This window comes from Danio rerio, chromosome 7, assembly GCF_049306965.1.
Source record: "Danio rerio strain Tuebingen ecotype United States chromosome 7, GRCz12tu, whole genome shotgun sequence".
NCBI lineage: Eukaryota > Metazoa > Chordata > Actinopteri > Cypriniformes > Danionidae > Danio > Danio rerio.
In genome coordinates, this window is record NC_133182.1 from 17466974 (window position 1) to 17487984 (window position 21011).

Sequence of the window (21011 nt, forward strand, 5' to 3'; positions counted from 1 at the left end):
CATTGTCCTGCTGAAACATCCAACCCTGCCGTAACTTCAGCCTCTTGACTCATTCTTGAACATTGTTCTTTAGAATCTGCTGATACTGAGTGAAATCCATGCAGCCTTCAACTATGACAGGGAACCTGTGCTTGCCACACATCCCCACAGTATGATGGACCCTCCACTATATTTTACAGTAGGGAGCAAGTTCTTCTCCTGGAATGCTGTGTTATTTTTCCACCATGCAAAGCGCAGACAGCTCTGGCATCTGTCCCCACTGTTTTTGCTAAATGATTCAGGCTTGTCCAGATGAGCCTTTGCATACCTCAAATAACTCTTCTTGCTCAGAGAACTCATAAAATGTGCATCACCCTTCAACTAAACTGTTCTTGGTGTAGAGTGAGCTGGACTGTGGAATGATGTACAATGACATTATCAGCAACAATACATTCCTGGAGCTCTTTTGAGGTGATCTGTGGTTTGTTTGTGACCATTCAACCCATTATGCACCCTTCTTTCACAACAACTGTTTCTGTGGCCTCCAATTTTCTTACTATATCTCTTACTATGGAGAAACCTTTGTGATAGCTTTTTGCATCCTCCTCCTAATTCATGTAGGTGAATTTTTCTAGCTTTTAGGTCATTTTGAGGTTCCCATGTTGCTACTTTCTGGTTCATAAGGAAGCACAACTAGCAATCAGCTATTTTAAATAGTCTTTTTCACCAGGCTGCACCTGCGTTGGTATTGTTTAAGTTCACCGAGTCACCCAAATCTATTTTGTGTTGTAATCAGCCAGCATTATGTGAATACAGGTTTTAAAATCCACACAAAATAGAGGCTGCCCAAACTTTTGCATAAAACTGTATAAATACAGGGTGTTACATGGGCACTGAAGAGTTTGAGAGCTGCATCTACAGTATCAGCTGATCTGTCAGCAGACTGACAGCATTCAAAGGCTGACAGGAACTACTTTTAGGGCGCACTCACACTATGCTATCTGAACTGTGCCCAGGTGCGTTTCCTGGTTTGTTTGAGAAGTGTGAGTGCCCTGAATTGGGCTCAGGCATGGTTCAGTTGGCCGGCCCTGGCCTGGTTGGAAGAGATGTCCCACAGCGTGGTTCACTTGGGCTTTGGCACGGTACGCTTTTAGTGTGAGTGCAAAAACTGAAGGCGCCATGTGACTTTTAAGGGACTGTTTAATATGAATTTATTAATCATTCTTACTGTTCAATGAACATGAACTATCATAGTTTATTAAAGACGCAAACCCCTCACTGCACATCAGCTGCACCTTCAGCAATCTTCCTAATACCTGCAGCACGAAGACTTTTATGAGTATTTATGAGCGTCAAAAGTGTCTGATATGGTCTGCAAAATATTTGACAGTGTGTCTCTGCATATCAAACAACTAAAATTATATAACTAAAGAAATCTCCACTGTGCTGAGCGAGAGCACTTCTCTTCTGTTAAACTGAAGAGCGCATCATCAATGACATAAGCGTGCGCCTGCTCAGATGCAATGTGAGTGCAGGCCATCAGGGGAGAGGGAAAGAAGGACAAGTGTGCTACGGCACAATTCAAGGCAACTGTACATAGTGCGAGTACGCCCTCAAACACTCTAGTGCTAACTAGGAAACTCTGTGACTAGTCAACAGTATGGGGTGTGCATATTAATGATTCCTGCAGCCTGTTTTTTTTTTTTTTTCTGACTGGACTTTTTTTCATCAAGATTTTACACTTGTGGGATTTATATACGACTGAGGAAACAGTGATATTTGAGGCTCACTTTATGCTATTTCCATGTACTAGACTCTTATCATTCAGCTATAGCCAGGTGCAAAATATCCAGATTTCCACTACATGGCACCTTTAACATAAGTTTCAACCAAGGGTGCAACAGTTCACAAAATACTTGGTTCAAATTGATAGGGCACAATGATGTCACCGTTCAGAACATCTTTGGTACAGCAAAATAAAGAAATTTCCTTGTGTTTTACATATTTTTATTTTCTTAAAACTAAGATTATAAAAGCATGAACTCAGTTTACACATATGTCATGTACATGTATGAATGTGTATTGCTACACCCCTAGTTACAACACAGAAAGTATTCTCTCTAACACTCTACACCTGAATCCACAAAAAGACAGAACTAGAGAGAAGGGTCTGGGGCTGCAGACAGAGTGCATGCAGAATGCAAGCTGAGACATCTGTTAAAGCGTTTACCAAACACCACCTTTAACCCTACCCCTCACAGTGAAGTCACTAGATCTATTGAGTGCATGTGCCTGAGACTACATGAGTAAGCTTCTGTTTGCAGCCAGACACGATTGGAGCTAGTATATAAATATATAATAGTAGATGAGATCCAAGACCGGTGAAGAGATGATGCAGAGCATAGAAAACTTTGAGGACAACACATACAATTTATACACAAACACAGACAGAGAATCTGACTGTTTTTTTTTTTTCATTTTAAGGGAAATGGCACTCTTTAAAGTGCTAGTGAGTATTTGTCACAGTTTAGTTTTTTGCAGAGAATGACCTCCGAGTCTGTTTTCACACCTCTAGCTGCATCAACACCACAACATGTGAAACCACAGCTGTTCTTTCATTGCTAGATAAAAGCCTTATCAGTGCCCTGTAGACACACAACTATTAACACACTATTAACATACTCTCTGATACTTGATAATCAGCCTTAAACTAAAGTCTATAAGACACAGATTTGTCATTTCAGCACCAAGGACAGAGATAGATATAATTTTTGCATTGGAAAAGGGATCTTACATAGCTTCATACAAAGTCATGCAGAATAAAAAATGAATAAACAGCTTTTGTGAGCATAATCTCAATAAGATAATATTGAGATGAAATGAATGCAAACTAACATAATCTGACAAATCTTAAAATCAGTAAACTAGGATTGCTATAAAACAGTTAATTCAGAAGAACAGAATCAGTAGCTTTTAATATGCCGTGTTTAATGTTTCTTAACTTTAATTTGCAAACATATTCTTCTCCCTACACAATCAATGTGTCTGTTTGGTTTCAAACTGATCTGATGTAAAAAGGACATTTGAGTTTCGCTATCATAAACGTACACAAGCATCACATCATTAAAGTCTATAGAGCACAGAGAAGGGAACAACATAATAAAAGCCTGTGCAGTGTACAGCCAAATGCATTTGCTTTAGAATTTATACTCATAAAAGGTTGTTTTCGACTTAACTGCTGTGATCAAGACTTAAACCTTAGATTCAGTCCCAGTCCATATAAGGAGAGGATGTGACTGTGGCTCTAACTGAAGTCAGAAGGCAGAGACGAGTTTCATCATTTCCTGCTAAAAAAAGACACGAAGAAACTGTTCATTATAGAGCGAGTTAGAGTGAACATCAGCAGATAGCTTTTAGCTTTCTAAGTGTCTCATCTTATTTTAAGTTTGTTTAAAGGTGCCAGAATTGTGGTTTCATGTTTTGGAAGTTCAGAATGAGAAATAAATATAAATCACTTTTACTGTACAGTTTATGTATTATGAAATTATTTATAAAAATGTACTTTCTGTGTAATTAAATAGTGGTACAAAATTAAACTTCAGCACATTCAGCATGTGAAGAGATTATAAACCACAATTGGTCAAAAAAAAAAACTGCCAATAAAGCTAATAAAGTTTTTACTATTGATTGTGTTTCATGCTCTTTAGTTTCTTAAATTTGTGCTAACATTTCTTTAAGCACTTTTACAGTCTATATAAATAGGATTATATTTTTGAATGCAGTTTAAAGTACCATTTACCCCATGTACTGTATGTATTTGAAAACCAACCGCTGTCTAAATAAAGAGAATGCATCTAAAAAAAATTACATTTAGATGGATTTATTTGTTGAAAATCTATTCCTGATTCTGTACTGATACTTTGCTAACAAATAATGCAGAAAAGTTCAACCAACTCTTTGCCCCATCAAATATGAAAAATGTACTCGTCCGAAAGAAAACCATAAGCACGCTTAATATAAAGGCCTGATTAAGAGTTATATTAAAAGTTTACATGACTACCAGGCTATTGTTTTGTTTCTGAAGAAACCCATCTAAACTGCATATCCCATTTATTAGAACTAATTAAAAGCAGTCAATGAAAAATATACTGCATCTTTCAGCATATTTTTACTTGTGCAAATACCAGCAGCCTAATCACATCCTAATGTTACATGCAGCTAGTGCTACTTCGAGAGAAACAACATAATTATGTATATGAAACAAACATAATGAAAAGCCTACCTGAATTTGTGATATTAGTTCAACACAAAATCCCAAAAATATCTGAGTTAACAGTTGTTATCTATAATTTCTGTGTTCGCAGCTCTGTTTTCTTTTTCTTTTAAATGATTTGTTGTTACAGGGGTTACACACAAATAATAGAAAAAAACATTACAGTTTAATTCCACTCATACTCTGAGACAGACTCAATGCCAAGATCCAAAGAAAGCTTATTATTACCTATAGATATTAATATTTTGGAATGTAAAAACCATGTAAATGTCATTAATTGCCATCAGACAATGACAAAAAATAATAAAAATAGTTCATGACCTCTTCAACACATTGCATTGGGCTTTATTTTGTCTTAGAGCGTGCAAATGTATATATACTGTACATACCATGCATTTATCAAATCAAAATACTTCTGTAAAGCCCCTTATTCAAACTGCAAAGACTCATTTATTAAATGTTTATCATCAAAAACAGGAAATTAGAGGCCCTTATTTCCGACTTCTTTCCAGTGGTAAACCACACAATGTATTTTTGAAACCCTGAAAAAAAAATGAATTACTTTGTTTTGAGAGTGGCCATTTTAAAATAAACCGTTAACTAACTGTTCAATAATCAATAACAATACACATATTAATAAATGAGGGTTTATTTAAGAGTAATGGAAGGATGGTTGGTTTAGATTTTTTCTACTCATTCTGCTGTGGTATGTGGTGTGAAAGTATAAAAGTTAAGGTGAAAGTGCAAAAGAGCCTTAGTTGTCTGAAGAAGAGGCTGATGGACACATGGTGAGGACACATTCATCTACTCTTATTTTCTAGCATGAGTAAATGGACTGATAGCATGCTCATTTGTCCACTTTTTATAGGGGAATTCAAAGCACAAGGATCATTTTAAAGGACGACTGATAATGAGATATTACTTCATTGTGTTGCTTTCCTCAACTATATGTAAATACCTAGATGTATTTTTAAATATTTATTAAAATACATTTAACATTATATAATTACTTTAACTTTTTTTTCAACTCTTTTGTGCTTTATTTGCAGTCTGCTCCATTGGTTTTGATGTTGTTCAGGAGGATAATGTAAAAATAGTTGAAGCTGGTGAGGATGTGAACTTTACCTGCAAATTTCCAGAGCTGGTACAGTCGATAAACGCATGGTTTAAACAGACAACTGATGGCAAATCCCTACAAATAGTATCTTCATATTTAAATCAACAGCCTAGCTGGAATCACAACTTTGAGAAAACAAATCGTTTTATTGTTGCCAATGAAAATGGTTATTTTAATCTGACCATTTTTAAGACAAAGCCTTTAGACTCTGCAACATATTACTGCGTAATCTCAGCATATCAAACCATTGGAATGGGCTCAGGAACTAGATTACTTGTTGGAGGTATGTATTTATTTATTTATTTTTTGGTATAAGGTGGCTAATTTTATTTATTTTTGTTTTGACTGTTTGACTGTGCTTGTGAAGACTCAGCCACAGACAGAAACTCAACTCTTCATCAGTCTTTGATAGACACTGTTGATCCAGGAGATTCAGTGAATTTGCAGTGCAGCATCTTCACTGAGAGCTGTGCAGGAGATCACAGCGTCTACTGGTTCAAGCAAAGCTCAGGAGACTCTGAAGGAGTGCTTTACACCAAAGGAGAGAGAAATGGCCGCTGTAAGAACAGCACTGAGTCTCAAACACAGAGTTGTGTCTACAGTCTCCACAAGAACAACATCAGTCGCTCTGATTCTGGCATTTACTACTGTGCTTTGGCCGCATGTGGACAAATACTGCTTGGACGAGGAACTCAGCTGAATATTAGAGGTATTTATATTTTACATAAAGGTTTTTAGAGAAATATTTAAAGCTTGCCATTCAGGAGGAACATTTGATTCAGATATTGCTGGAAAACTGTATGAACTGATCTACAATCAGCACTCTGAATCATATATTGAATGTTTTGTAATTTCAGAAAGTGATGCTGTAAATCCAACTCTGATTGCTCTGGGGATTTTAAATGTCATATTTTTGGTGTATGCTGTTTTTGTGACCATAGAACTACGTAATAAAGGTAAGATATTTATTGAGACATTTATTGCTAACATGTATTTGTAATTGCACATATATAATTACAATAAATATATAATAGCTTTTTTGGGTTTATCAAGACCAATTTAAAAATTATTAGAAGTCATATTTCCCATAGCTTATTATCACACTGCAAAAATATATTATTATTATTATTATTATTATTATTATTATTATTATTATATTGCCACCACTTGGTTTAGAAAAATATTCCAAAAAAGGAAAAAAAAAAAAAACATCTAAAGCAAAACTTGATTGAAGTACGTTTAGATATCTGTGTTGGGGAATATATGTATATGTGTATATATATATATATATATGTATATATATATATATATATATATATATATATATATATATATATATATATATATATATATATATATATATATATATATATATATATATATATATATATTTGTTACCTTTTTAAGACCCACTGGATAACTCATTACGCTTTTTTGCCTTTTATTTTTTTTCTTCTTCATACACAAACCACACATCTCAAGACAATAAAGTAAGTTCTTGAAATTAAAAGAGCAAAAATAATGTTGAAGATTCTTTTTAAAAGATTGATTAGTTGTTTTTTTCTAATTATTGCAGGGTGAAGACATTCTGATCTTGGCTGATCAAAATGATTTGATTGCAGGACTCAACGTGAAGTTTTCTGAAGAACATTCATTTGTAAAGTACAGCATGATCATGCAAAAAAATGCCTATAAAACGCTTCAGGCCATAAGAAGTTCAACTTGAGTGTAAATGCAGCTTAGTTCATGATGTGTTTGCAGAAATTAATTTCAGCTCATTGTCTTTTTTTTTTTAAGATTTTTTTTTATTGAATATTGTTAATTGCATGTACATGTGGGCATTACCAGACCACATCATTTGTTGTTTGGTATGTTCAACTCTTTGGCTTTACAATTCCTTTGCTCAAATGAGAGCCAAATGTAACTTTGTTTTGTCTGATATTGCTGCTGTATTTGTTATTCATTACTGCATGTCTTTTTGTTCATAATTTCACACTCAGCAAGTATACAACATTTAAAACATTAAAATATTTAACAAAAAACTGCTAAAAAAGCTAATAAAGTTTTTACTATTGATTGCATTTCATGATCTTTCTTTTCTTTCTATAAAAATAGAAGAACTGTTTGTCCCATTGAATTCTTAAACATTTAGATGCATTTATGTAATAAAATTAACTTTAATTTATTCCTGATACTGTACTTATACTATGCTAAGAAATAAAGCAAAAATGTTCATCCAATCACAAATAACTGTTTGCTAGAGTGTTTGTCTGAGCTCCGCCCCTATAAGCAGGCTATTGTCAAAGATAATTGAAGGCAAGCCTAAAACAATTAGCCCAAAAAGCTAATGCTAACGCTGCCTTTATGGAGACTAAGAGTTACTAAAGTGATTGCTAGGACATTTATTTTATTAATATTTTATAAAAAGTTACATAATGACATTACAACAGTTTCAAAAAGAGACTCAACAATCCTGCAAAAATCTGCAGTTTTGGTGGAGCTTTCTGTGGATTTGCGCTGGCACAGATTCTGTGTAAGCCTGGCTATTAGCTACCAACATTCTTCAAAATATCTTGTGTTTTCATTAGAAAAAAAGTAGTCAGTAAAATATTTTTTGCGGTAAAATAGCCCATTGGGCTGGACTAGTATATTATATTATATTCAAGATATATTGTGCATAATATTCATTCAGGGCATCACGGTGGCGCAGTGGGTAGCACGGTTGCCTCACAGCAAGAAGGATGCTGGTTCGAGCCTCTGCTGGGTCAGTTGACATTTCTGTGTGGAGTTTGCATGCTCTCCCCGTGTTCGCATGGGTTTTCTCCAATTGCTCTGGTTTCCCCAAGAATCCAAAGAAATGCACTGTAGGTGAATTGAGAAGGCTAAATTGTCCAGAGATGGGTGGCAGCTAAGAGCATCCGCTGCGTAAAAATATGCAGTATAAGTTCATTCCGATGTAGTGACCCCAGATTAATAAAGGGACTAAGCCAAAAAGAAAATGAATGAATGAATGAATGAATGCATGAATGAATGAATGAATGTTCAGCAGGTTGACATTGGATTTTAAGTTTTAACATTCAAATTCTCACCAAACACCTGGGGTTTCATTTATAAGATTTGCATAGAAACCTTCCTAAAGGTGAACATACACCAGAATAAATGTTAATTAATGTATTAATGAATATGGCTCATTTAATTAAAGTAGTTCAATTAAGCCAATATTTAAGGTAATATGTTTGCTTAATAGTTTTCTAACAACTGTGCTTATTCTCCCATCAAGTTAGTTTTTTACTTAAAGTGTTTTCTCTCAGGCTATAATTTATATGAAGAACTTCACATTTTATAAGTCAAGGAAGGTTTTCCTCTGTTTTCTTTATTTGAGATGTTTTGTTGGTTATACAGTATTGCACGAACTCTCAAAATTGACAAATATTTTAATTCGTTCAAAAAAAAGGTCTGTAACCTTGGACACTCATGCAACAATATTACATTTATATAATTGAAAAGTTGACATCACACCCTGATCACATTCAAAAACATATGCTAAATCGTAGAGTCCTATCTCAAGACTGACGTCATGGAATGTCATTTTTAACACCAGTAATATTCGATAGTGAATGCAAACTAAAAGATTCTGATGTTTTGTCAATTTCACAATTAGCATTCAATCCCCCATGCTAGCTGACAAGGGAATTGAAAGCCAGTTTACTATGCAGAACTGTTATCTAATCATAGAAGTGGGCATTTACTTCAACTGGACTGCTCATAAAAACGACCCATACTCGAAGGAACAAAACAGCTTATTACCTATAGATTTTGATATGTTGGAAATTAAAAACCCTTTTAACACAATATACTGGGTTTTATTTTGTCTTAAAGTGTTCAAATGTGTATTTTAAAAATTACAGGCAGGAGTGAACGCCACAAAAAACACATACCATGGATTTATCGATTGAAAATTCTTCATGTCCAGCCATTTGTCAACCCCCTTCTTTAAACTGCAAAGATTCATCCGTTTAATGCTTATCATCAAAAACAGGAAATTTGAGGCCCTTACTTTCTGCTTTTTCCAGTGGTAAACCACATGATATATTTTTAAAAAACTGAAAGAATATTATTTACAGTTTTGAGAGTGGCCATTTTAAGGTAAACAGTTAACTAAGCGTTTAAAATTAATACATCTATTAATAAATGAGAAAGGGTTTTGTTAAGAGAAATGGAAGGATGGTTGGTTTCGATTTTTTCTACTCATTCTGCTGTGGTATGTGGTGTGAAAGTATAAAAGTTAAGGTGAAAGTGCATTAGAGCCTCAGTTGACTGAAGAAGAGGCTGATGGACACATGGTGAGGACACATTCATCTACTCTTATTTTCCAGCATGAGTAAATAGATTGATAGCATGCTCATTTGTTCACCTTTTATAGGGGAATTCAAAGCACAAGGATCATTTTGAGGGACGACTGATAATGAGATATTACTTCATTGTGTTGCTTTCCTCAACTATATGTAAATACCTAGATGTCTTTTTTAAAATAATAATTAATATACAGTAACCATTATATAATTCAATTCTTTTCAACTGTTTTTTGTTTTATTTGCAGTCTGCTCCACTGGTTTTGATGTTGTTCAGGAAGATACTGTAAAAATAGTTGAAGCTGGCGGGGATGTAAATTTTACCTGCATATTTCCAGGGCATGTACCATCGACAAAAGCATGGTTTAAACAGACAACTGTTGGAAAATACCTACAGATAGTGTCCTTAGACTTAAAAAAACAGCTTAAGTGGAATTCCAGCTTTGAGAAAACAAATCGCTTTAATGTTACCAAAGTAGATGATTATTTTAATCTGACCATTTTAAAGACAAAGCCTTCAGACTCTGCAACATATTACTGTGTAGTTTCAGCATATGAAACCATTGGAATGGGCTCAGCAACTAGATTACTTGTCAAAGGTACATTTTTATTTTGTTGTTAAGTTTTGTTTGTTTTATTCTGTGGTGGCTGATTTATTTTTGTTCTGACTATTTCTGTGTTTGTGAAGACGCAGCCGCAGACAGAAACACAACTCTTCATCAGTCTTTAATAGAAACTGTTGATCCAGGAGATTCAGTGAATTTGCAGTGCAGCATCTTCACTGAGAGCTGTGCAGGAGATCACAGCGTCTACTGGTTCAAGCAAAGCTCGGGACACCCTGAAGGAGTGCTTTACACCAAAGGAGAGAGAAATGGCCGCTGTAAGAACAACACAGAGTCTCAAACACAGAGCTGTGTCTACAGTCTCCACAAGAACAACATCAGTCGCTCTGATTCTGGCATTTACTACTGTGCTGTGGATCAATGTGGAGAAATACTGTTTGGACGAGGAACCCAACTCAATATTAGAGGTAAGATGAACAATAAATCTATTATTTGTATGTGAAATAAATCTATTATTTGTAACACAAATATCTGGTTATAATGTTGAAATGTTTAGTTTGATCTTTCCTCTTTGAAAAATTATTAAATTAATTGTAATATAATACTGCAAGATAGTAAAAATCGGATCTAACAAAAGGAGAGTCCAGATGCAAAAGCTTTAAAATAATTTTTTCTCAGTCTCCTGTGTTTATAGTATCCTGTTATTTCACTTTGTAACCTTTCCATTGCTAAAAATTTAAATATCTTCAAGAATTTTTTTGATGCCATTTAAAAGCTTTTACATCCAAACTCACTTCACATGTAAACATGTTATGCAAAAACGTTTACTCATAATTGAAACAAGAACTATACGATACTATATGATAATCACTTTACAAATGTTCAATAATTAAAATTCAGTTTAATTTTCTTACAGAATATTTTGATTTTAATCCTGGTCTTCTTGCTTTGGGAATCTCAAATATCATGTTTTTGGCCCTTGTTGTTGTTCTGGGAATCAAACTCTGTAGAAGTCAAATTAAAAGTAAGACTTTATGAATACAATTTAGGTCTTAATATGAAGCAAATGTAACAGTAAAAATTACACTGCTATTTATAATAACTAGACTTTCTCTCAATGTTTTTAAGCGTCCGCTTCTCAAACAACTCAAGTAAGTACTTCACTTTGCCGTTTTATCAATTAAATATGTAATACTAAACATCTAAAACTTTTTCATAAAATGAAGTCATATCACATAGGCTTTCTCTCTTAACTGGAGTTTCTTTTCTGTTTTCTTTTTATATTAGGATGAAGATGGCCTGAATTACGCATCCATAACTTTTAGACAGAAACCTTTGAACACTAGAAGAGCAAGAGCAAAATTCACTCAAGATCAGTCTCTGTACGCACAGGTCAGATCACACCAGTAACATTCAGAGGTTTAGAGAAACTTCTATAATCTGAAAAAGTCATCAAATGTCATTGCAAGATAAAAGTTATCGCCAATTTGTAAATCTTTGCATGTTACTGTGATATTTAATTTTGTACTGTATATTTGCTATTAGATATTTAGATTTGCTAAAAACATGAAAAGTGTGGATTTTTGTGTCAGTTGATATTTGGTCACAAAGCATGAATGCTATTGGAATGTGTTGCTTTTCGAAATATCAAGCTGTAGTACATTTCATTTTACAACAGTTTTTAATGGGAAGCTGTGTGCACTATCCTTCATTTGCATCTGCTAAATAAATGTGTTTATTTATTTTATTTATTTAATTGTGTGCATGTGTATGTTATTGTGGAATTTTCAATTCCTATACTGCTGATGATGAAAATTGCATTACAGTACACTGTTTTTATTCTTTTATCTCTAATGATAAATCCGTGTATGTCTGGTATAAATATAGTTCCCCGGTAACATTCTAGAGCACATATATTTGGACTTAGCATTGCAGTATTCATCTAAATAAGCACCATGGGTGGTACACTGGAACACTAACACTTTTAATAATATTTTAGCAGCGTAATCGGTTAAATGCAAAACTAAAAGTCTCTACTGCCACCAAGTGGTACCAAGAACACTGGAAAGGGATCTGTTGGTTTAATGAAAGGGTGCCTCACACATGGTGAATAGTATGCTAAAATATTTGGCTGCAGCAGAGGTCATAAACTCTGCCCCCTCTCTCTCTGTACTGTGAAAACAAAAGCAATTAAACTACACTAACTAATATCTCCAAGAAATGGTTTCTGTAATTTTAGTATCTTTATTTTAATTGCTAAACATACAGGTGTATGTTTAAGTGTACAAGATTGCTATTACAGCAGTTATAGTATATGATGTCATAAAAACAGGATATGGTGCATTTATTGTATGTTTGTGGTTCAGTTTCAGATATATACTGTAGGTTTAGACACTTCCTGCTCTACTGTGCTGACTTGGGTTTCATATGCAAATGATGCTAAAATAATGATTAAGGAATTTTTGTTTAAATTTTTTACTAGCAGAAGAATGAATGTTTATTTATTTATTTTCATTATTATATAAGCTGGCATTTATTTAGCTGATAATAATTTTACAAATGAAAGAAGAGAAATTAGACATTGTATTTTGATCTTAGAAGCAATTATTATAACATCAGAAGTCTCCATAAGGTCTAATGTCAAAACAAGAAATAAAATACTGAGATGTGTTTTATTTATAAGTATAACACAGCAAAATACTGACTTACTACAGTCCGAAAACTAAGAAGAAAAAAACTACTTAGAACATAAAAAAAAAAACTGAACCCCTGTGAACAAACCAGGACCCCCTCGGCTCTCCCGCACCTCACCAGTAATGTCACCTCACTCTGACATTAACCGACACTCACCAGTTTTGCACATTTGCACCAGACACATTCTTACAAACAATAAATAAATACACTGCATTTACAAAGTGTTTTTTTACACAGGAGAGTGGGTTTGACAAACCACCTGTAGAAACACTCTTCTCTATAGTCTATAGTTACCGGAACACTTGTTCCCTTTCAAGCCCATCAACTCCATTCTGAGATTTTTTTTTAACAATTTTGACGAGAACGATAATCACTGACACTATCACCACAAATATGTAAACAAGAATATCAAAAGGTGATACTTATGAACCACAAAAAAATTTGTTGATCCCTGCATAAATTATGATGTGTAAACATGAAGCAAAATAACCGAGGATTACGAGATTTAGGTATAACGCAGGGTTAAGTATTACAGAGTGAAAAGCCATTATGAAGAAAGCTTTATCATTGTTTTTTCATTACAGATATGTTATTGTATGGGTGAACGCAGCAATATTAATTTCTGTTTTGTGTCAGGTGGATCACGCAGATGGACAAGTTTAGCATGAATTGACTAGTTTTGCTTATATACTGTAGTAGTATCTATTGAGACACTCTGTGTGAAAACTAATTTGCAGACCACATCGCAATTAAAAAGTGTGCCAAAATTGTTTTTAAAATCTCTGTCCGTGGTACTGAAATAACAATTTTGAGTGAGATTATTTTTAGTAAGCTAAGCACGACTTCATTAAAATTAAGTCTATGCTAAAATGAATGATATGACTGACTACAATGATAGTCAGATTATAAATAAACTGCTGTACAGACTCACACAAGCACATGTAGTTTATATGTGTAATATAATGATTGCACTTTTTTCTTTTCCTACTTTTTTCAACTTCCAAAATTTTCCTCAAAATTTTTGGACATCTTGGAAAACAGTTGCTGTCCTGTTGGCATTTTCAAAGAGTTTATCACTGATTTTCATCATATTTCTGGGCAAATAGTTGTACAAGTTTCAAAAGAACTTTGCTTGGAGGTATATAAATTTTAGATCAACTGTTTTAAATGTCTGAAGTTTAGAATGAAATCGCTGTCCATGGTACTGAAATACCACATGTTAATAGACACCATTTTTGTGCAATATTTTGCTTTCATATTGACTGAATTGTGCTACTGTACAAACACGCACTGTAGACTTTTATAATTTACATCTACATCAGTTAAAAAGTCAGTAAATTATTGTCATATATTGAAAAGGAATTGTTAATTTATTTGCACATTAATAAATACTGCTGAATTTTATTTTCAACACCTTGTGATCCATAACCAAGTAAATATATAATGTAAAAATACACTTTTTTTTGTAACAATAAAAATGAAAAAAAAAATATATATATAATCGAAACTGAACTTTGCAAATCACTGCTTCACATTATTAGTGAGGCTGTTAATAATTTCAATTTTATTTCATGACTAATACAATCAAAGTAAGATTGTGAATCATCTGCATGTTAATTATCTTTACTCTTTAGTTAATTTAGGATATTACTCAATCACATTGTGGTACATCATTAGACTGCTTCATGTTTTTATAAAGAGAGCCTGCATATTTGAGAGGTGAATCCCAGTGTTATTAATAAGTGGTCAGTGAGACCCCTCTAGTGGAAAATTTCTGCAAAAACTCCACAATGACACAATGAGGGTGAGGCCTGCAGCATAATAGAATGCATTTAAAAACAACACACTAAATTAATAAAGACTTTGAAATACTGTATATTATGGGTAAAGTCTGCATTTTATTTTCTGAATGCTTCAATTTTACTAATTAAACACATTTAATAGAGCACATCCATTTTAAAAGTACAGTATAAACAGCAGACAGTAACTTAAAAAATAGCCTGTTTCGCTCAATGCATATATAACCAGTTAGTTCAGCTGAGCGCGTTTATAGTTTATGATACAAAAATAAACTGTTACCATTCAGTATGCCATAAAGCAGTAATTTATTTGACTAATGTAGTGAGTGGTGTGTGGGTGTGTGTGCAACGTTGACTCAGAGAAAGGTGTGAACACACTAGCTGGTCAGTCCTGTGGTTGGAAAATGCTCAAAGTGCACCGTGCACAAAGGGCATGCATGCAAGTGATGCATGCAAAAGCACAAAGGTGCACAAACACATCTGAGCATAAAGCTTGAAGTGTCTATTTAATCTGTTAACAAACAGGCAAAACACTGCACATACTATAAATTAGAGCATACAACTAATTTACACAACACAATTCGACAACTTTAAAATTTTCATTCACCTAAAATCAATTAAAAGTAATAAAAAGTCATTACATATTATACAAATATAGTATTGTATTTCAAAAGAGGGACTTTATTTTTAAAATATCCAAACTCTATTATTTGAATCTGTCGAGTGCTGTCAGTAATGTCTAATACTGTATGTTTGAGAAAAGTTTATCCGCTGCAGTTCACCCTTATCAGTTCTAAGTCTGTACTGAGCAGCTTCTTCCTGTCAGTCAGTCTACAGGAAATGATCTATTTTGTTTCTGCCTTCTGATTTGTTGGTCTCATGTTCTGACAAATGTTGACTGAGGCAAAGTCTGTGTTTTTTTTTTTTTTTTTGGTAGAAAGAACCTAAGGCAAAAAAATTATATCTGAACATTCCAGGGTCATAACATAACATAACTCAATGTAAACTACTGTATAAATTATGCAACATTTGCCACCCTAACCACCTGCCAATCACACTTGTTTTTAACATATGATATATTGTTTAAATGATACACTTTTTTACATTTTGATATTTATCTGCTATCTAAATGTGCATATTATTGAGTATCAATATTGAGTATTAAGGGGGAAAAGCATAGGCTCTGTACTGAATTTCTTTTTCATTTTGAGAAATATGTTGCATTTTGCATCTGTGGAAGTAAAACACTGTGCATAGGCATTAATAAGCTGCATACATTAGGTTATTGATTAATGCTTTAGTACCACAATATTTCTAAACACAATAGGTTACTTGATTTGAGTGGAAATGTGCACACATTGTACACTTAGCAATTATTATGCCACCAAACATGAATCTCTATCTCTTCAGTGTATGTGCCTAACTGTTACACGGCCACGGTGTAATTATGTAAATTATAAAATATGATGACACTGTTAATGACAGTTATATACTGTGTGTGTTTGTGTGTGCTTGGGTGTGTCTGTGTTTGTGTGGGCTATACTTGTAAAGGCTCAACTGTCCTAACTTACAGTAAAAAGTTAATTATGACTTACTGAACCAGTAAGAACATTTCACTGGCTCACACAAATTAAAAATGCTAATATGCAACTGGTGCCTAGTATCTAATGATTTACATGTATTTCTGTGAGGGTTGGGTTTAGGGGTAGAGGTATGGTTAGACCCATAGACAATATCATTAAGGTGATAGAAAAAACAACAGACATCTATAAACTCCTCCTATCCTCACCAAGATAGAAAAACCGTGTGTGTGTGTGTGTGTGTGTGTGTGTGCGCGCACATACATGTGGTGAAAAACCCATTTGATGAAAAACCTACTTGTGTGTTACCTGTGGTATGTGTGAGTGTGTGTGTTGGCAGCACCCATGTAAATGCTTTGTAATACTGCCTTTCGCAGATTTCTCCCAGCCGTGCAACTGCAATATGAGATGTGCACATAGAGAGAGGGCCTTTTTTGCACCTGAATCCAAGCTTTTAATTGACTGCAAACAAGTAAATCCATAACATTTTGTTGATCTGTATACATAAATGCGGTAATTATAAATGTTGCAATAATTAATATATATTTTTATATTTTGTTACATTATATCCATCATCCACTAGAAAGGAGAAGAGAAGATTTATTAGCCAAACTGATCTCTTCGACACCACAACATGATCTTTTTTCACAAATCTCTGTAAGTACAGATGTATTTTATTTTAAATGTTATGTGTTTTAATGTGCTGTTTAATGTGCAGTTTTTACACTTATTTCGGAATTCTGTATTATTTTGGAACTCTTTATTATTCAATTTGTCTAAAAGCTTTTCAGGACCAAATGTTGAGGCTATCGTATGATTCCCATATGCACATAAACATTTTTAGTATTGTTCTGTAATTAAATAAAATTGATTTATGAAAAATTGAGTCATATACAATTTTTGTATTATTCCATAAACTGCAACAATAATTATTTATTTGATACTTTTCCCTGTAGACAATTAAAGCTATTTGCTATTTATCTGGCAAAATAATCCTGCACTGGTTAATGCTATTGCTTTACCTAATGCGCAAGTTAATTATTTTTCATTCTTAGTCCTACAATTAGACGGAATTAAATGCTAGACATTTTTTCATTGTATTGATGAATAAACTAAATCTACCACTGACAAAACTAACGATTCTCTCATTTGTTTAATTCCTAGGCAGCTGAGAAACTGCAGATGCTCAGAGCCATGTTCTGATTGTTCAAGCTGGAGATGCTGTTAACTTGACATGTATTTTTCCAAAAGAGTCAAGAACCAGTGTGGTTTGGGTCAAACTGCAGAGAAGCCTCTTCTATCACTTCAGCATATCAAGGTTTAGCTGGCCAATATGAAAATGACTGACAAACAAAACTGCTTTTCGATAAAAAAAAAAAAAAAATTATCTGAGCATCACAAACATGAATGAATCAGATACTGCAATTTACTTTGTCTTACATATGTGTATGAGCTCATATTTGGGAACAGCACCAACTTCATTGTTAAAGGTAAAAAAAAACATTCACTTAAATGTGCTTCATTGAGTTCAGTCAACTGATCATTTTGCTGATTTCTTTTCAGCTGTTAAAGTGAACAGTAAGTCTGAGCATCAGAGATCATCATCAGAGGATCTGCAGTGCAGGGTAATCTCTCAGAGCTGTGCAGAAGAACACAAGGTCTACTGGTTTAGACAGGGCTCTGGAGAATCTCCACCAGGAGTCATCTACACTCGGAACAGATTTATTTTGCATGCTATTACTACAACTTAATTTTAAGTTCGATTAAGTGTGCCTTATTCCAACAAACTTCAACAGATAAAATGTAAATATGAATGATGCCTAAGCAATATTTATATATATTTATATATTTTTTGATATATTTATTATAAAATCTTTGGGTGAGGCAGTGGCGCAGTAGGTTGTGCTGTCGCCTCACAGCAAGAAGGTCGCTGGTTCGAACTTTGGCTCAGTTGGCATTTCTGTGCGGAGTTTGCATGTTCTCCCTGGCTTCGCGTGGGTTTGCTCCGGGTGCTCCGGTTTCCCCCACAGTCCAAAGACATGTGGTACAGGTGAATTGGGTAGGCTAAATTGTCCTTAATGTATGAGTGTGTATGAATGTATGTGTGGATGTTTCCCAGAGATGGGTTGCGGCTGGAAGGGAATCCGCTGCGTAAAAACTTGCTGGATAAGTTGGCGGTTCATTTCGCTGTGGCGACCCTGGATTAATAAAGGGACTAAGCCAACAAGAAAATGAATGACTGAATGATTATGAACATTTTATTAAATTTATCATTGTTTTGTTTCAGGCTGACACCACTACTAATGTCAGTTACACAATGCACCAAAAGCGTACCACAAGGTACCAAAAATAAAACTACCTCACAAGCGAGACATAAAAAGTTTGATGTTCACCTCATCATTCTGAGATTGGAAATTTGTTCTGTTTGTTTTGAATATTTTTGTTTTGAAGGCCAATTTATATTGTAGACAACAACAGACACTTCATTGTGTTTAGTGAGATCAGTGTGTTACCCCTCTGTTGAAATTCTCAATCTGTATACTTAAGTTCACTTTCACAATATAATTCCGATATCGATATGGACAATATTAAAAACACAGGAAAAACTGCCAAGAACGCATATAATAGATGTCTGTACCTACAGATCTCTGCAAACTGAATATGCAAAGTCAATAATACCTCCAGGCTCTTATAACTTTGTTTTTTTTTTTTTAAATAAAAACAATACAAAAAATACATGTTCACTTTTTATTTGTATTAGCCTTTACAAACAAGAAATGTATGTGCGTATGTTAATGTGGGAGTTTATGCACAGATCAAGTTATGTATGTGCGTGTGTATGTGGATGTACGCAATATGCATGCATCAAGTTTAGATGTATATGCACAAGTTTCATACTTGTTTTGAACATTCAATAGTATAAGTTTATATGGGAGTAATTTATAGGTGTATATGCGTGTGTTGATAAGCGAAGTTCGATTTAAATCCTACACGGTGCATCATAGCCATTTGTTTGCTTCATAGCCTTCTCTTCTGACCGCTGATTTTGGTGTTAGGGTTAGGGTTAGGTGGAAGGGGGTGAGGCGACAGGTTAGCTTAAACGTTTATGATGCCTCATCTTCTGTCATTGCTTGTGACTCTCAGTATGTGCTATCAGGTGGAAAAGATTTGATGTGTTCCCGATGCTAGTGGGCACCTCTCCCGCACATTTTGCAGAGCACCGAAACTATAAATGTTTATCAGAACTTAAAAAGCCGAACCACTTTCACACCACTGCATTGGTGTTTCCTCTCTCATCAACCACTTCATCTGCATTCTTACTTGTGGAAGCTTGTTCATTCACATCTGTATTCAGGGCACACTTCAGGGCAAACTTTCTGCAACGGAGCTAAACAACTGCTGTGCCAAGCGCTGGCAACGTGTCTGTGATGTCACTTGCGTGATGACGTACATCACGCTCTTTCTGACGGCTGAGCACTGACGGTCACTCAGTAACAAATGATACAATGTATAAGATCTTACAAATATAATAATAATAATAATATGTAACGAATATGGCCGACCAGACACATAATTATTTTGCTTTCTATTCCACAACCAAGGCAACTTTGCCCAGAGAAGACTCGAAACCTGATTCCAAGGTATTTACGAACCAAAAGGAATGGGCCATGCGGCATTAAACAAAGAGCGGTCAGGACTCTTTAAGCTGCTTGTCTAAGACTGATGTTTTCATATAAACTTTACTCTCTTTATGTTTAATCATGTGTTTTGGAGTCATATGTCTGACTCCACCAAAGTCAAACGAACTCATAAGCGGTTCAAGTTTGGACTTTTCGAAAAGCTCACTCGCTGTACTAATTGATCGCTGACATTTTATTTTAATATGAGTGCAACATATTAACATTTTAAGAGACTTTAACATTTCTGTCCCGATTTGCATAAAATTTGCCTATGCAAATTCTTCTGCCTCGGTCAAAGAGCTGTAAAATTATTATTCCAGGAAGTTAGCTTCTAATTAGTCAACTTTCCATGGAGGGTGGATCCGAACCTGCCCTATATAAGTGTGGGACCGAAAGCAACGCCCCTCTCTGTTCAAATCTTCTCTCTGCCCTGAAACACACTGCCTGGGAGCTCTTCTCACCCCTCTCTGTTCAACCTCTCTCTCTCCCGGCTCAAAAGGAAGCAACTCTCTCTCTCTCTTTCTCCCATCTTCAGAGCAACCCCCCCTCTCTGCTCTGAAACACGCTGTTTTGAACTTTCTTCAAACTCTCTGCAACTTCCTCGGAAACCCAGATGGAAAGGGTTAATCGCACCGCACTCGGACATTTCATATTCCAGAATCCTTTAGCTGCTTCAGCTTAAAACACCCACTCTCCCACTACAACCCTCGCGGGAACAAAGAACAACAACCGAACCACGTGCTCAACAACGGGAGCTCTGACATCACGGACAGACCGCAAGTATCAACTCTCTTCCAACATCTAAACTGGTGTCAGCTAAACTCAACCCTAAAGAGACAATAGAAGGGTTATATTGAATTTGATTACGTTTGGTTTGCTTGGTTTGTTCTTACAAAATCCAAAGTTTTCCCATTATTACATCCTCTCAACCTCTTCACGTTAGTTACTCTTTCCTATGCTTGTACTGTATGAAT

At 34.6% G+C, this 21011-nt stretch overlaps 3 protein-coding genes and 1 pseudogene across 6 annotated transcripts in view; 3 read left to right on the top strand and 1 right to left on the bottom strand.

Annotated features, from left to right (window-relative positions):
* Nucleotides 1–21011, bottom strand: part of nitr3d (novel immune-type receptor 3d) — a 155516-nt gene that overhangs the window by 43705 nt on the left and 90800 nt on the right. The window lies entirely within an intron of this gene.
* On the top strand, nt 5163–7095 carry nitr1b (novel immune-type receptor 1b). The gene is given in 6 exon segments (NM_001309819.1): nt 5163–5202; nt 5302–5652; nt 5737–6078; nt 6227–6325; nt 6604–6620; nt 6946–7095. Coding segments are annotated over 6 exon segments (999 nt in total).
* nitr1c (novel immune-type receptor 1c) lies at nt 9685–12038 on the top strand. 3 transcript variants are annotated; one of them, XM_073907109.1, is made up of 7 exons: nt 9685–9712; nt 9793–9874; nt 9970–10320; nt 10410–10751; nt 11201–11308; nt 11413–11435; nt 11572–12038. In XM_073907109.1, the coding sequence occupies exons 1-7, from the start codon at nt 9710–9712 to the stop codon at nt 11692–11694; spliced, it is 1032 nt and encodes a 343-aa protein (XP_073763210.1). In that variant the 5' UTR covers nt 9685–9709; the 3' UTR covers nt 11695–12038.
* On the top strand, nt 17419–18096 carry nitr2cp (novel immune-type receptor 2c, pseudogene; annotated as a pseudogene).